Source organism: Microcaecilia unicolor, chromosome 7 (assembly GCF_901765095.1).
Source record: "Microcaecilia unicolor chromosome 7, aMicUni1.1, whole genome shotgun sequence".
In the NCBI taxonomy this organism is placed as follows: Eukaryota; Metazoa; Chordata; class Amphibia; order Gymnophiona; family Siphonopidae; genus Microcaecilia; species Microcaecilia unicolor.
Window position 1 is genome coordinate 284,167,729 of NC_044037.1, and position 17,271 is coordinate 284,184,999.

The 17,271-nt window shown below is 44.3% G+C and overlaps 1 protein-coding gene across 1 annotated transcript in view; it reads left to right on the top strand.

Annotated features, from left to right (window-relative positions):
- Positions 1-17,271, top strand: part of SEMA5B (semaphorin 5B) — a gene marked incomplete in the record, with an annotated part of 415,784 nt that overhangs the window by 8,175 nt on the left and 390,338 nt on the right. Inside the window, 1 exon segment of the mRNA XM_030209426.1 lies at positions 10,950-11,162. Within this exon segment, the coding sequence (XP_030065286.1) occupies positions 10,991-11,162 (172 nt within the window).

The following is a 17,271-nucleotide window of genomic DNA, read 5'->3' on the forward strand; positions in this document are numbered from 1 at the left end:
AAAAGCAATGACCGTTCAAATTCTGGTGCCTTGATAGGAGAAATTAACAGAGTGAATTGTTTTATATATCACACTCTTACAGATAGGGAAATGTAAGACAAGATATTCTCTAGATGATGAAACAGCATTACGAGGGGGTAATTTAATAAGATTATTCATGTATGATGGAATTTGACCAAACAGAATTTGATGAATGAAAATGCATAATTTGAAAGATATTCTAGCTCTTATTGGTAACCAATGTAGCTCATATAAAAGAGGAGTGGCTTTGGCGAAGCGGGAGATCTACATATAAGATGAGCAGCAGTGTTTTGAGCTGTTTGTAATTTTTTGAGAAGACCACCTTTAAGTCCAGCATAGATAGAATTGCAATAGTCGAATTTGGTGAGGATAAGGGATTAAACCAAAGTACGTAAGACAGATTTGGAGAAAAATGACCTCAATCTCTTTAGCTTCCGAAGTAAGTGAAAGACACTCAAGGTCAACTTAGAGACTTGGTTTTCAAGGGTGAGGAAACGATCTATTGTGACTCCCAAGATTTTCATTGATGACTCAAGGGAATAGGTTTTGTTCTTAATAGTACAGCTACTAAGATTCATAGGATGGTGAGGGTTAGTTATAATTAGAAACTTAGTTTTATCCATATTAAGTTTTAGTTTGAAATTAAATAAATAATTTAATGAATAAAAATAAACACGCGCTAAACGTTAGAGATGCACGTGTATTCATTAGCGCACACTAAAAACGCTAGCACACCTTGGTAAAAGACCCCCTAACAGGGGCATTTTCAAAAGATGCCAGCCTCAAATGTCATACCCAGCTCCACGACAGCAGTATGCAGGTCCCTGGAGCAGTTTTAGTAGGTACTGCAGTGCACTTCATGCAGGCGGACCCAGGCCCATCCCCCCTCTACCTGTTACACTTGTGCTGGTAAATGTGAGCCCTTCAAAACCCACCCAAAACCTACTGTACCCACATGTAGATGCTCCCTTCACCCCTTAGGGCTATGGTAGTGGTGTACAGTTGTGGGTAGTGTGTTTTGGGGGTGGGGGTTGGGGGGCTCAGCACCAAAGGTAAGGGAGCTGTACACCTAGGAGCAATTTGTGAAGTCCACTGCAGTGCCCCCTAGGGTGCCCGGTTGGTGTCCTGGCATGTGAGGGGGACCAGTGCACTATGAATGCTGGCTCCTCCCATGACCAAATGGCTTGGATTTGGTCGTTTTGAGATGGGCGTCCTCGGTTTCCATTATCACCGAAAATCAGGGACGACCATCTCTAAGGTCAACCTAAATGTTGAGATTTGGGCATCCCGTATTATCGAAATGAAAGAAGGATGCCCATCTTGTTTTGATAATAGCGGTTTCCCTGCCCCTTCGCCGGGACATCCTTAGAGATGGGCGCCCTTAGAGATGGTCGTCCCCGTTCGATTATGCCCTTCTGTGTATCTCAACTTTCTTTTTTTTTCCCCTGCTTTTATTTTTCAATGTCTGTTTGAGAATACTTAGCAGATTAACTGAATTTAATTCTTGCTTCACCCAGTAAAAACTATTTTGACCTAATAGACTTCTGGAGTGGACATTAGAATTCAGAAGTGACTTTCCACTGAAGAATGACCTTGGAGAAGAATCTCTTCCAGCCCATGAGGACCTGTAACCAGAGACAAAGAGGTCTTCCCATCTACCATCTCTGTGCAATCTCTGTAGCCAAAGCACACAGTCCCTGTCCTCCTCCCCCCCCCCCCCCCTCCCCGATAGCTGTGGTGTGCACAACAAATGGCATACCACTGATTTGTTTCTCTTTATGGTCACTAGTCCTCCTCAGATCGTGGCTGATTAGTTCAAAATTAAATGTGATTTTAATGTAATTAAACAACAATAAACTGTTTAACACACTGCTAATTAGTATATGGCTCTAATGGTGTTTAATTAATTTTCAGGCATTAAACCTGTTAGCGTGTTATTATCAGCTAATTGAAAAGCAATGGATTTTACTTGTGGTAAATAATGCACATTTAAATACAAGTGAAACATTTATTAAATTGCAGGTCCTTTTCACCAGGATAGCAGAATTTAGGAGCATGTTGGGTAGAGGTGGCACAAGCTAGTTCCCTGAGACCGCTGAGAGTGGTGAGGACCAGCAAGTAACCTCATGGGAGGAGGGAATCTGGTCCCACACTCCTCGTGTCCTGTGGGAAATTGTTGGCATTCGTAGCTGGAGACAAGGAAAGGAAACCAATAGAGAACTCTGTAGCCTCAATGGAGACTACCGCAACTTTTCTTTGATAATGGAGGAGGGTTCTCTTATCAGGGCCTCCGAGATACACCACCAGGCCCAGGGAAGAACCGGACCGCTGCAGGCCACTCCCTCCTGCCCACTCGCCCCCTTACCTTTCTGTCTTTGCCTCCAAGGCGGGAGCAGGAGAGGACAGCCCGGAAACAGGCAGGCAGGAAGAAGCTTACCGGTGCCAGGCCCAGTTCTCCCCTTGGAGACCGGGCCCAGGGAATTTTGCCCCCCTGCCCCCCCCCCTCTCAGTGGCCTTGTCCCTTACCCCAGGACTGTAACCAGGATTGCAGGTACAGTACTAGCAAGGTGACCAAGCAGTCCAGGATTAACCATTAAGCAAAAGAAGGACGTGCTTAGGACGCCAAGAGAAAGGGGACACCACAGATTGTTTCCCCTTGCTATTTACGACACCCATTATACAACATGAATTTCGGTGTTTTTCTAATCATTGTAAATATATGTAATGTTTTGTTTCGTAGAATAATGATATTTCTCAGCACGGATCATCCTGGCACCTAACTTTCGGCATCATTTATTGAATCTAGCCCAAATAGGACATCCTCTTTTTAAAAAGTGTGCACTATTTAGAGTACATCTTTTGGAAAAATGTGCACATGTGTAAATCAGCATATGGGCTTCAAGAATTGGTGTGAATGAACAATTTCTTTTAGATGTGACTGAGATGGGCACATCACCACTAAGAGTTTTTATGCTACATACTAGTAAAACAGGCCCGTTTCTGACACAAATGAAACGGGCGCTAGCAAGGTTTTCCTCGGAGTGTGTATGTTTGAGAGAGAGAGAGTGTTTGTGTGAGAGAGAAAGTGTGTGTGAGAGATGGAATGTGTGTGTGAGAGATGAAATGTGTGTGTGAGTGAGAGAGAGAGAGAATGAGTGAGAGAGAGAGACAGAGTGTGTGTGTGTGTTTGTGTCAGAGAGAGAGTGTGTGAGAGACAGTGTGTATGTGTATGTGAGAGAGAGATAGAGTGTGTGTGAGAGAGAGATAGAGTTTGTGAGAGAGAGTGTATGTGAAAGACAGAGAGTGAGTGTGTGTGTGTGTGTGAGAAAGTGAAGCCTTCAAGCTTTGAAGCATTCGTGCGCTCTGTAAGGCTCCATCTCCTCAATTGACGACACGTAGTTCCGGAACGTTGCAGGAATGCTTCAAGGCTTGAAGGCTTCACTTTCACGGCTTCAGAATGTTGGAGGCGCGTTTTATTATATAGGATATGTCGATTTTCTATATAGTTCAACGTTTCCCGAATGGAATGCAAGTTGGACCACGAATCATTGAATTTTTGGAACAATAACCACAGTTGACCCCTGAAGCAGGCATTTTGCCGAAACACGGCCCGTGTTGGGTCCTTCACACCAATTCTTGAGGCCCATGTGCTTTTCTCTTGATGCTAGTTATGTTGCACCACTGATTCCCTCTCCTCTGCTTGGTTCACAAGCGTAAAATCATCATGCACTATTGGGAAAGAGTGTGCAGTCTTCTGAAAGAGGGCTCCCTCTTTGCAAATAATTCCCACTTTTTCGAAAGAGTACGTACTCTTTGCAAAAAGCATGTACTCTTTCGTAAGAATGTGCGCTCTTTAGGAAGAGTGTATACCATTGGTGTCAAATGAAAAACATGACATTTCATGTCTTTTTCTGCTTGCTTTCATTTGGCAAATGGCATAAAATTATATCATAAAAGTCACCAAATGCAAATCCTTAATGTATTTGCTCCGTGATCATCCTAGAGATACTTGGCACGCACATTTAAGTGGCAACACTCAAATATTCTCTTAGAATTTTAAGTGGAGTAGCTAATTTTCAACTTTTATTTATCTACTAGTCACTGATAAATTTGAGGCTTTCATGACGTAAAGTGCTTCACGATGCAGGTTTTCAAACATGCTATTGGGCTGGCCATTTTCCACTGGTAGAAAGGACTTGAATATTTTCTCAGACTGCTTTTGAGCTGAAATTAGGTATTGCCAATGGAAAAGAATTCTTGTCAGCTCATTGCACTTCTCCAAATGATAGACATCTGTTTTCCTGTTAGTTCTAATGACCTGAAAGGCAGGTGCCTAGGTCATGAACCTAGGCCTATAATAGTCCTTGAGAAAGCACCATAGTGTGGATGGTATTTAGGTTTCTTCTTAGTCACATCATGGCCATATATTCTGGGTTGTTTGGCTGTAGGTTTAGTAATGTATTTATTATAATTTGTTAATTAACCTTTTTGAAAAGATTCATTCAAGGCAGCACACAGCAAGTCAGTTTAAAATAAGTGTTCAGTTTAAAATAAGTGTTTAATTGATTTGGGCTTTTACTGTTCTTAGATTTTTAGCTTTGTTATGTTTTTTAATTGTATTTTTTTGTACAGTGTTTTGTTTATAGTTGTTAGTTTTACTTACAAAAGACTATGACCCTTCCTGTGGAGTGGTAAACACTGCAAATGGGGTGGAAGAAGGAAGGGGGAGATGCCGCTCCCTGAGGAGTGCCGCGTGTGGCCCCCGCCTCTGGTGGCCTAATGGTCGGGCCGCCCCTGCACATGTAACCCACTCCTCTCACTTAGCTGAGTTAGGCTGTCTGGTTATCTCCACCAAGAGCTGACCTTGGGATTCGGGAGACTGGGTGTGCACTACTTACTTCAGATTCCCTCCGAATCAAACCCAGGAACCACACGGTAGTCAGGACAGTCAAGAAAATTAACTGAACTTTATTTAACAGGTAGAACTCAGTGACGGTTGTCATGAAAGTCCTCAGCATACAGTTATGATGGCATCACGGGCTTGATCTTACAAAGTCACAAGAGCAGATAACCTTTCCTTCTTGGGTTATGCATGAAAGCAAAACCCCTTAAGCCTGACCTGTAGCCAGGTAATACCCCCCAGTCAGTTTTCTCTGATGTAACATCACTACAATTGGAGATTGCGTTACCGTCCCAGCCTTTCAGGGACCTCTCCTGAAAGACATCACCAGCCGCTGGCAGACAGCGTCCTACCCTTGAGCCCGGTTTGCGGCAAGACTCTCCAATTGCCTGCAGGTCGGCTCCTCTGTTGGCTAAGGAGATTAACAGCAATGACCCTGAGCCTGCTCTTCTATCAGGGTTGGCTCAGCAGGTACCCCTCTCTCTTTTCACCAGGTCACTTGGCATGGGTATAGAATTCTTAAACACAGGCTACCAAGGACACATCTTACAATATTGCCCTTCCTTATATACCGATTACCAGCTCCACCCCAGACTGAGATTCCACAAATCAGGGCACTCCCAAGTGTGAGATGAACTCATGACTCTTTCCTTGCTGGGCTCCTCCCACCCAGGACACCAATAGAGCAAAGGGTTACACACATATAATTTGAATATCATTTCCTTTGAGCATTGGTGAGCTAGGTTTCTGCACTGTCCCAGCGGTATGGTTGGCTTACCACGGGAGTTCTGACCATCGGCCTGTGAGTCGGTCCATTTGCAAATCAAATTGATTAGCCCATCAGGTAGCAGCAGAAGGAACGTAGCATTATTTTAGTCCTTACTGTGAAGTTCCAGTCCTTAGTTGTGTAGTCTGGGTTCTGTTCTGCAAAATTCAGAAAACAATGCAGAAAAGAGAGTAATTTGCAGGATGAAGCCAAAACGTCACAGATACTCCAGGTACAGACAGTAACAAATTGCGTGAGTGGATATTTTTGTGTAGTGAAATAGCAGTAGCAGCATTTAATTTAGCATTTAATGCACTTCAACACACTTGCCTTGAATTTATGACTCATGTTTAGTTCGGCACGTTTGATTTGTAGGAATCTGAAATGCCAAACCATTCATCCCTGGCTCAAGGCTTCCTCTTAAAGGAAAAAGAAAAAAAAAATACACCCAGTAGAACAAAATGCAGACCACTTATTTCATGTAGTAATGGCCTAGCGCAATTTGTCTAATACCTTTAAAACCTGAATTTATTACTGTCAAGCATGGCCATGCTCTTAGAGTACAGTAGTAACAGGGGATGTAATATGACTTTGCTATAGATCTCTGATGACTGTTTGTGAAAACAGGTCCTCGTTGGGTTTGTAACGGTGCTTAAATCGTCAACAGATCCTCAAACATCTCTACTGAAGATGCATATGGGGGTAATTCTATAAAGAGGGCCCCCCCACGAGCTTGCTTAATGTTTAATTACACTTGATATAACATACAATTTAAAATAGGTCACAGCAAAGTATACTAGAAAATTAAATAGGGGACTCCAAAAATCAGATAGAAAAGAGTACATCCGCCCAGGACCCAATCATCAGGCCATAGCTGGAAGCCAGTGAAGCAGGTGCACTCAGTGCCCCAGGCCCCACTCGCCAACAAAATATCAAATGCACATAAATGATTAGAATACTGGCATATTTATTTATTTTGCAACATTTGTATCCCGCATTTTCCCACTTATTAGCAGGTTCAATGTGGCTTACAAATACCGTAATGGTGAACACCAAATACGGTAGGTATTAAACAGATACAATTAGAAAAAGGGTCAGATAAGGTAGGGGTAAATGGGTACAATAAGGGACAAGGAAATAAGAAATAAAATGTCCATTGGAATGTATGTAAAGATGCATTGTAGAGTTGATGCTTTAAGTAGAATCAATAGGGTAGACCTTGCAAAACAAATAGGTCTTTAAAGTTCGCTTGAAGTTTTGATGTCCGTGCACTGTTTTCACACTCTTTGCCCCATCCTTGGCCACCTTTAAATCTAGACTGAAAGCCCACCTCTTTAACATTGCTTTTGACTCGTAACCACTTGTAACCACTCGCCTCCACCTACCCTCCTCTCCTCCTTCCTGTACACATTAATTGATTTGATTTGCTTACTTTATTTCTTGTCTATTAGATTGTAAGCTCTTTGAGCAGGGACTGTCTTTCTTCTATGTTTGTGCAGCGCTGCGTACGCCTTGTAGCGCTATAGAAATGCTAAATAGTAGTAGTAGTAGTTTGGTAATGCATATACACGTGTGTGTGTGTACATATGTGTAGAAATGCCAAGAATCTACCCAAGTGCTATTCTGTAAATCAGGGGTATAGCCAGACCTCGCGGTGGGAGGAGGCCAGAGCCGGAGGTGGGGGGGGGGCCCTACCGCTCCCCACCCACTACCACATCAAATACCTTGGCTGTTGGGGGTCCCAAGCCCCCGCCAGCCGAAGTGTTGTGCAGCACCGGTCTCCAGCCCTGCTCTGTCTTCCCACTAAAAGGAGCGTGCCAGACGTGAGGGGAAGACAGAGCAGGGCAGGCAATGCGGCAGCACCGGAGGCCGGCGCTGGACAACACTTCAGCTGGCGGGGATTGGAGACCCCTGCCAGCAGAACCAGGAGCCCACAGGAAATTTAGGGGGGCCCAGGCCCCCATGGTCTGACATAGCTACACCACTGCTGTAAATGTGCTCATAACTTATATAACATGTATTTGACAGCTGGTTGGTGTCTGGTTGGAATGTGAGCAGGAGTCATGCATGTAACTTATATAGTACTAGAAGTTACAGTCCTCTCTCTGGCATTTTGGTATGCCCAAATTATAGGCACATATTTTTGCTGTTACGCTAGTATTCTGTAAAGCATGAGGATGTTATAATGCCATTATAGTGGAGGAGTGGCCTAGTGGTTAGGGTGGTGGACTTTGGTCCTGAGGAACTGAGTTCGATTCCCACTTCAGGCACAGGCAGCTCCTTGTAACTCTGGGCAAGTCACTTAACCCTCCATTGCCCCATGTAAGCCGCATTGAGCCTGCCATGAGTAGGAAAGCGCGGGGTGCAAATGAAACAAAAATAAAAATTATATCGCTCCATGGTACGACTGCACCTGGAGTATTGTGTTCAGTTCTGGACGCCTCATCTCACAAAAGATATAAAGGATTTGGAATTGGAGAAGGTGCAGAGAAGGGTGACAAAAATGACTGCACTTAGTAACTATTCAACAAATTGTATGTGCAATGTCCATAGCACAGAGCTGCAAGGGAGTGTGGACCTGGGAGGGGCATTAGCGGGTCAGGGGCGTGCCTAGAACTTACATGCGTGGGTGATAGAATACTATCAGTTACACCAGCCTTTGAGCTGGCATAAGTGCTTACGCCTAAAATTAGGCACATAACCGTGGAATTATGCAAGTACTCTATAACAGCAATTATGCGCATAATTGCCGATATAGAATTTGCACTTGGCACGCATCATCCCAGCGTCAATTTTTAGCTGGCCTGTAGAGAATTACCCCCCAAGTATCTTTTTTGCTGCTCATTTTCATTTTGTTAATTGCATGTGATGACAAGGGATATGTTGTAGACATTTCCAGTGCTTTTGCAAATGACAGCCTGTCCCTTGTATGTGTTGGTTGTTCAGGTTCTGATGAACAGGCACTGAAAGACAATGGGGCTCATTTTTCAAAAGAGAAAAACGTCTAGAAAGTGGCATAAAGCAGCGTTTGGACATTTTTCTCACCAAAACATCCAAATCAGTATTTTCGAAACCCATTTTCTAGACGATTTTCTATGCAGTTCTTCTGTGGTGTGTCCAGATTTCAAGGGAGCATATCGTGGGTGTGTGAAGAGAGAGATTTGGACGTTCCTAAGACCTGGACGTTTTAAAACCATAATGGAACAAAATGAAAATGTCCAGGACTAAAACTAAAATGTGTTGAGCTAAACCTGTTTTAATAATGACTAAACCACAAAAAAGTGCCCTAAATGACCATATGACCACTGGAGGAATAAAGGAATGATTCCCCCTTTATTCTCCCAGTGGTTACTGACCCCCTTCCACCCCCCCAAAGATGTAAAAGAAAAGTACATACCAGCTTCTATGACAGCCTCAGATGTTATGGCCACTCCTATTAGAGCAGCAAGCAGGTCCCTGGAGTAGCCTAGTGGTCGGTACAGTGCACTGTGGCGAAAGGGACCCAGGCCCATAATCCACTCTAGCTGTTACACTTATGGTGGAAAGTGTGAGCCCTCAAAAACCCACCAAAAACCTACTGTACCCATATATAGGTGACACCTGCCACCATAAGGGCTAGTGTAGTGGTGTACAGTTGGGTACAATAGGTTTCTGATGGGCTTTGAATGGCTCACTATCAATATATATAAAAGGCGAGTGTCGTACTCACTCGCAAATGCGCAGTAGAGACCTTCTCCGCCCCGCTCCCGCGTCAATACGTGATGACGGGGGGCGGAACAGAGAGGGTCTGTACTGCGCATTTCTGAGGGAGGGACACCGCCGTCTAACGCTCCCCCCACCCGAGTCGCCGCCGCCACCCACCTTCTACCCGGTCGGGCCCTCGCTCCACTATTGAAACAGCGAGGGTCCGGGAACGCAGCACTGAGCTCTGCTCAGCTGCCGACATCGCCCTTCCTTCTTCTTCTCTGCCTCTGTCCCGCCCTCGACGACGTTACGTCACATGAGGGCGGGACAGGCAGAGAAGAAGAACGAAGGCCGACGTCGGCAGTTCAGCAGAGCTCAGTGCTGCGTTCCCGGACCCTCGCTGTTTCAATAGTGGAGCGAGGGCCCGGCCGGGTGGAAGGTGGGTGGTGATGGCTCGGGGGGAGGGTGGGGGCAGCGGCGAACTCGGCGGCGGGGGCGGGCCTTTCAACCCCCCCCTTCCTATAATAGCCCGTTTTTACGGGCTCAAAGGCTAGTATAATATAAAGGAGTACCAGTGAGATGTGTACCTGAGAGCTTTTAAGTGACATCCACTGCAGTGCCCCTTAGGGTGCCCCATTGCGCTGCGGTGTTGTCTCTGTGACCAGTCTACTAAGAATACTGGCTCCTCCTACATCCTAATGGCTTGATTTTGTGCGTTTTTCACTTGGACTTTTTTTTTTCCAAAAATGGACCAAAAAGATAAACACACAAAATCATCTAGCAAGTAGCCATTTTTGGGAAAAAAAAAGTTAAAGCTGTTTTGCTGCTTCGAAAATCGCTGGAGTGAAGGAGTGGCCTAGTGGTTAAGGTGGTGGACTTTGGTCCTGAGGAACTGAGTTCAATTCCCACTTAAGGCACAGGCAGCTCCTTGTGACTCTGGGCAAGTCACTTAACCCTCCATTGCCCCATGTAAGCCGCATTGAGCCTGCCATGAGTGGGAAAGCGTGGGGTACAAATGTAACAAAAATAAAATAGATACTATTGGAGATTCTACATGGAATGTTGCTATTCCACTAGCAACATTCCATGTAGAAGGCTGCGCAGGCTTCTGTTTCTGTGAGTCTGACGTCCTGCACGTACGTGCAGGATGCAGGACGTCAGACTCACAGAAGCAGAAGCCTGCGCGGCCACATTGGTGATCTGCAAGGGCTGACTTCTAGTGGAACAGCAACATTCCATGTAGAATCTCAAATAATAGCAACAGTGGAGGAGTGGCCTAGTGGTTAGGGTGGTGGACTTTGGTTCTGAGGAACTGAGTTCGATTCCTACTTCAGGCACAGGCAGCTCCTTGTGACTTCATTGCCCCATGTAAGCCGCATTGAGCCTGCCATGAGTGGGAAAGCGTGGGGTACAAATGTAACAAAAATAAATAAAAATATATTTGCTATTCAGGTTCTGGACATTTTGAGCAAAACGTCCCAAGTCGAATGTAGACAACATATCCAAAATGCCCCGCAATATTTCCTACAGCCTATATATTATTAAGACTTAGTTCCTCTGTATTTGTTTTTATTACAGGTATCTTCTCAGGCCTGACCTTGGACATTAGATCGGTGGACATGCCTTCCATCATGGGCCTGCCAAGATTAAGGGTTATTTCTCGGACGTTGCCAGGGTTGTTACTGCTGACATTTCATATCTCTTCATCGCAGAACACACAGGCGGATTTGTCTAACACTGAGCAGGAGCAGCAGTGTCTCAGGCGAGAACATCCTACAATCACCTTTGAAAGTAAGCTGTCTAAGATTTTAGGATCTGCTAATTAATTCATTTCTTTGCTGATCTCTAAGGCTGTTTATTTAAAAAACATTTATAGGCTGCTGATCCAGCTGTATAGGCCTGTAGAGCACAGTTAAAAAGTGTAAGAAACCTGAAAACTTGGCTTTTTAGAATGAGTTCAAGAAGGTGGTTATTTGTGTTGATTTTATAGTAGGGGGAATTGGGGGTTGTATGTTTTTTTTAAATATGAAATTATGTTTTGTATATGAATTTGATATGAAACTATGGGGTCTTCTTGCAAAGATGTAGTAGGGAAAAGGCCTCAGTGTACCCTTACGTGGGTCTTTCCCACACACCAAGACCATTTGTACTATAGCCGTAAAGTGACCGATTTTCTATTTTCTTTGTAAAATTACCTTGTGTACACTTGTAGGCAGTAAGGGTCACGTGGAGGGACATAATTGAATGGGGATGACCATCTCTAACGGCATCCAGGCAAAGGGGCAGGGAAACCGCTATTATCGAAACAAGATGGGCATCCATCTTTCGTTTCGATAATACGGTCGGGGACGCCCAAATCTCAATATTTAGGTCGATCTTAGAGATGGTCATCCTTAGGTTGTCGTCCCCGGTTTTCAGCGATAATGGAAACCGAGGACGCCCATCTCAAAAAGGACCAAATCCAAGCCCTTTGGTCATGGGAGGAGCCAGCATTCGTAGTGCACTGGTCCCCCTCACATGCCAGGACACCAACCGGGCACCCTAGGGGGCACTGCAGTGGACTTCACAAATTGCTGCCAGGTGCATAGCTCCCTTACCTTTGGTGCTGAGCCCTCCAAGCCCCCCCCCCCCAAAACCCACTCTCCACAATTATACACCACTACCATAGCCCTAAGGGGTGAAGGGGGGCACCTACATGTGGGTACAGTGGGTTTCGGGTGGGTTTTGGAGGGCTCACATTTATCAGCACAAGTGTAACAGGTAGGGGGGATGGGCCTGGGTCCGCCTGCCTGAAGTGCACTGCACCCACTAAAACTGCTCCAAGGACCTGCATACTGCTATCATGGAGCTGGGTATGACATTTGAGGCTGGCATAGAGGCACCCCCAATATCGAACTGTGTCCTGGGAGAAGTAATTTCCAGTGGGTTTAGCACCTCCAATAATTTTGAAAAGTTGGCTCTTCTGAGTGTCTGCTATGTAGAAGTGTATACTTTCCTTTTATGGGGGAGGAAGGGGAGAGAGGTAGGCAAGGAAGTAGCTCTCAAGTTCAGTAATTTGACCCTTTTCTGATGGTAGAGGCTAAATAACTCCTATGGCCTTTCAACTGAATCTCTGGAACAAGAGCAAAAAAAATCCTGAAGGGTTCCTACTTGACCTTTTGTAATTCATTCACAGCCTTAACCTTTCCGAGGGAGAGAACTTACTTATTGTAATTATATTTGGAAAAAAAGTAAAGCTTCTTTGCCAGTATTATTTTATTCAAGCTCTAACATTTAATTAAAAGAAGGTAAATTAGCAGAACCATTACATTTACATAGTAATGCACTGACAGCTCTTGGTCATGTTGAATTAACAAATAAGCTGTGCGTTTTATAATGTGATAGACTCGTTCTTGCAATTTGTCTGAATTTCACTTATAATTAGGGGCTGTGATTCGAGGGGCCTATAAATTGGAAATGTAGGTGTTTATTTTCAAGCCAATTAGGTGCTAAAAGTTTGTATATGTATTGGTGGTTTTGCATCACAAAATTAAGTTTTAAGCACCTTTTTAGCTGGTGTCTACATTTCATGTGCTTTTTACAAATAAAATGTTAAAAACTGGTGTACGCTTTTTCTCTGATCCCCTCATCATACCCAACAGACTCTCTCAAGCCCCCTCAGCATTTCCAGCAATCACATTTAGGAAGTGGGGATGTAGCCTAGTGGTTAGTGCAGTGGACTTTGATCCTGGGGAACTGGGTTCAATTCCCACTGCAGCTCCTTGTGACTCTGGGCAAGTCACTTAACCCTCCATTGCCCCTGGTACAAAATAAGTACCTGAATATATGTAAACTGCTTTCAATGTAGTTGAAAAAACCTCAGAAAGGCAGTATATCAAGTCCCATTTCCCTTTCCCTATTGGAGATTCTACATGGAATGCTGCTATTCCACTAGCAACATTCCACGTAGAAGCCTGCCCTTGCAGATCAGCAACGCGGCCGCGCAGGCTTCTGTTTCTGTGAGTCTGACGTCAGACTCACAGAAACAGAAGCCTGCGCGGCCGCGTTGCTGATCTGCAAGGGCAGGCTTCTACGTGGAATGTTGCTAGTGGAGGAGTAGCCTAGTGGTTAGTGCAGTGGAACATGGAATGTTGCTACTATTTGAGATTCTGGAATGTTGCTATTACTTGAGATTCTATATGGAATGTTGCTACTATTGGAGATTCTGTTGCTACTATTTGAGATTCTACATGGAATGTTGCTTGTAGAGGAGTAGCCTAGTGGTTAGTGCAGTGGACTTTGATCCTGGGGAACTGAGTTTGATTCCTACTGCAGCTCCTTGTGAATCTGGGCAAGTCACTTAACCCTCCATTGCCCCTGGTACAAAATAAGTACCTGCGTATATGTAAACTGCTTTGAATGTACTTGCTGTATATCAAGTCCCATTTCCATTTCCCTTCCTAACCTGACTCCAGAAATGTCACCACTCTACTCCCTGAGCCCCCCTGCATAAATTTCTCACTCCCCTGATATTTATGCATTCTTTCCTCCTCCCAGCCTGACCTCAGAAAATGTCCCTCCTCCTCTCCCTGACCCCAGCAAGTACTACTACTACTACTACTACTACTACTATTTAGCATTTCTATAGCGCTACAAGGCATACGCAGCGCTGCACAAACATAGAAGAAAGACAGTCCCTGCTCAAAGAGCTTACAATCTAATAGACAAAAAATAAATAAAGTAAGCAAATCAAATCAATTAATGTGAACGGGAAGGAAGAGAGGAGGGTAGGTGGAGGCGAGTGGTTACGAGTCAAAAGCAATGTTAAAGAGGTGGGTTTTCAGTCTAGATTTAAAGGTGGCCAAGGATGGGGCAAGACGTAGGGGCTCAGGAAGTTTATTCCAGGCGTAGGGTGCAGCGAGACAGAAGGCGCGAAGTCTGGAGTTGCCTTCCCTATCTCTCTTTTCCTCTCCTTACTATCGTCTTCACGTCTCTCCCTCCCCTCCCCATCTCTTCCTTCTTTTCTTTTCTTTCACATCTCTCTCCTGCTGTCCTTCCTGTCCCTCTCTGACTCATCTACTTTATTCCCAGCCACCCCATCTCTCTCGTTGCTTCCCATCTCCCTCTTCCAAAACGTTTCCAGCTCCTCTTTCTTTCCCCCAGTCCTCTACCCCCCCCCCCCACCCCACCTCATAACAGCTCTAACCTTCTAGCTACATGGTAGAATGAGTAGGTGGCCTGAGAGGCTGGGCTTGCACCAGTCTATGCTGCCTGTTCCTCATTTCTCTTCAATATTGATTTCAAAGTGATTACCACAGTATGGACTGTGGTGGTTCAGTACTGCTGGTCCATGCGCCACCTCCTTTTTCCACTCATATTGTGCAAGAAGTGTGTGTTATGTGCCTATCCAGAGGTACCCAGCTATGAGGAAAAGGGGAAAAACAGAAAAGGAGAGGCGTGCTTAAGTAGTGCTTCATCCAAGAGTAAAAAGGAATCCAAAGGCGGAAACATAAAAAGGAGTGGCAAGTACCAAAAAACGTCCTCGTGGAGACAAGGGTGCTATATAAAAGAGTTTATAGGAGATTTCCTTAGCCCTCCTTAAAAAAAAAAACCTAAGATTTCAGTCCACCTTAAGGAAAACAGATCTAGGGAAACTGAGGAGATGGGTGTGACCCAAGAGTTTAAAACCTCAGGCCTTAGTGTTTTGAACTAGTTGAGCCTGGTTTAGATCCAGTAAGCCAGGTGCTGGATATTTGATTGTTGTAAATAAATATTTTTTTCTTTTGTTCTACACATGGCCTTGACTATTGTATTTCTTTTCCCACGCCTCACCCTAGGCCCAGAACTTCGATTGCTCACACCCACATTATTACATGTTATGGCTGAGGTGGGATACAGTCTTCCTATACAAAAAGACTACAGATCTCTTTTTGCCTTGTCAGGCTATAGTCCTCACTACGAGGTATTATTGGCTACGGGGCTGTTAGGCTTGGCCCTGTCCTGATACAGAGGACAGGAAGAAGTTAGTAAAAATCAGAAAACCACAGTCTGCAGAAGCACAAACAAGAACCTTTACTACTAGTGCAGACTGGACATGATGTCTAGCAACGATGGAGTCGTTCTTTCAGGCCCTGAACGAAGTGCATCAGCAGTTACAGAATATGCTTTAGATTTTTCTGAAATAAATGGCCAAGGACATATCAACTGCTATAACTTTGCTTAGGCCTCTGCCTCCAGTACTGCCCAAAATGGCACTAAGGGATAATCCAGGCCACTTTCTGGTGAACTTTGAGCAGACTGCTCACCCAATAGTGTAGTTGGAGACAATCTGGACCACTTACTTAGGTAACCTGCTGAGAGGCAGTAGTCAAGCCACCTTTCAAGAGGCCAATGCAGAAGGGAGTCAAGGCCACAATTCTGGAATTGGCAGGGTATACCCTAGAAGACCTGCAGATAATAGTTCCGGAAAGGAAGCCTCCAGCCATAGGAAGGTCCAAGAGGTTTCTTCTATTGACTGAAAGGCATGGAATGGAAGAGGTTGCAGTCAGACAGGAAAATGAGAGTCGAGATTATAACCAGGATAATCTTGTTGGAACAATTCATAGATGACTTAATCTGCCTATGAGACAGTGGGTCCATCAATATCTGAAGCGTATTTTAGAGGGCACCACGGAGGTAGCTGTCTTTTATCAAGCTCAATCCATAGTGAGGAGCCCTAGGCCAAAAGAAAAGGGATCAGTCAGGACTCTGGAAACTGCTGGTGTAAAGGGGATTGGATGGAGCTCATAAGTAAAAGGGGATTGGCTGCAGCCAACCATGGGGAGAGAACAGCTTCCAGCTGTTTACCAGCCCAAGGATCTGGAACCACTGTCTCGCTTTAATTGTGGAGAAAGAAGTCATTTCAGAAGAGAATGCCCTAGAGTTGAAGATGATGCCATGGATGCTAAAATTACAGTGGCTCATATGTGCACGTTTGTTGATGCCCTGAAAACTGGAGCTTAGGATTTCATGATCCTGGTGAAGCTAGATGAATTCCTACCCCCCCCCCCCCCCCCCCTCCAATGTATCCATGTTCATATATACTGCCCTTTTCCACACAAGAGTTACAGGCAGGAGAACAACAAATAAAATGTCAAAGCAATGATATACGTAATTAAAATAACAATGTAAACAGTTAACACCATCCTAAAACTAAACTATAAAGCAACAATCAGTCTGAAAAAGCAGTAGAAAACAGCCAGGCCTTACTCAGTATTAAAAAAAAACCTGACTAAATCCACTTCTGTCTTTAACTCTAATGACAGCTGATTCCAATGGTAAACTGGTACAGCAGGCATCTCTGGATTTTGTAAAAGATCTGGAAACACTCGTCTCATAGCTGGCGGCATAGATCTGATGGCAGAAATTTTATATACAGAAAGGCATAATAAGGTGGCACATCTAACCCATTGGAACCTTTGTAAACATTACAACATTGCTGTATTTTATTTATTTATTTATTTATTGCATTTGTATCCCACATTTTCCCACCTCTTTGCAGGCTCAATGTGGCTTACTATTATACATCATGAATAGTGGAAATACATAAGAGAATAGACATTTAGTATTGCATAAGGATCTTGGGTAACATGATAATGATAAAGCATGATAGTAGTATAACAAGCAAATATCGTAAGGCAATTCTGGATATATGTGTAGGAGTTCACATTTGTTGATCTTTGTGGTATACCTTGTTAAACAGATGGGTCTTCAGTAGTTTGCGGAAGTTAGTTAGTTCATAGATCATTTTTAAGTGCGTTCCAGAATTGTGTGCTCAAGTAGGAAAAGGTTGACGCATTCGTTAGTTTGTATTTTAGACCTTTATACTAGAAAAGCACTGGGATCATGACGCTAAGAGAATTTTGGAGAATTAAGAGGTTAT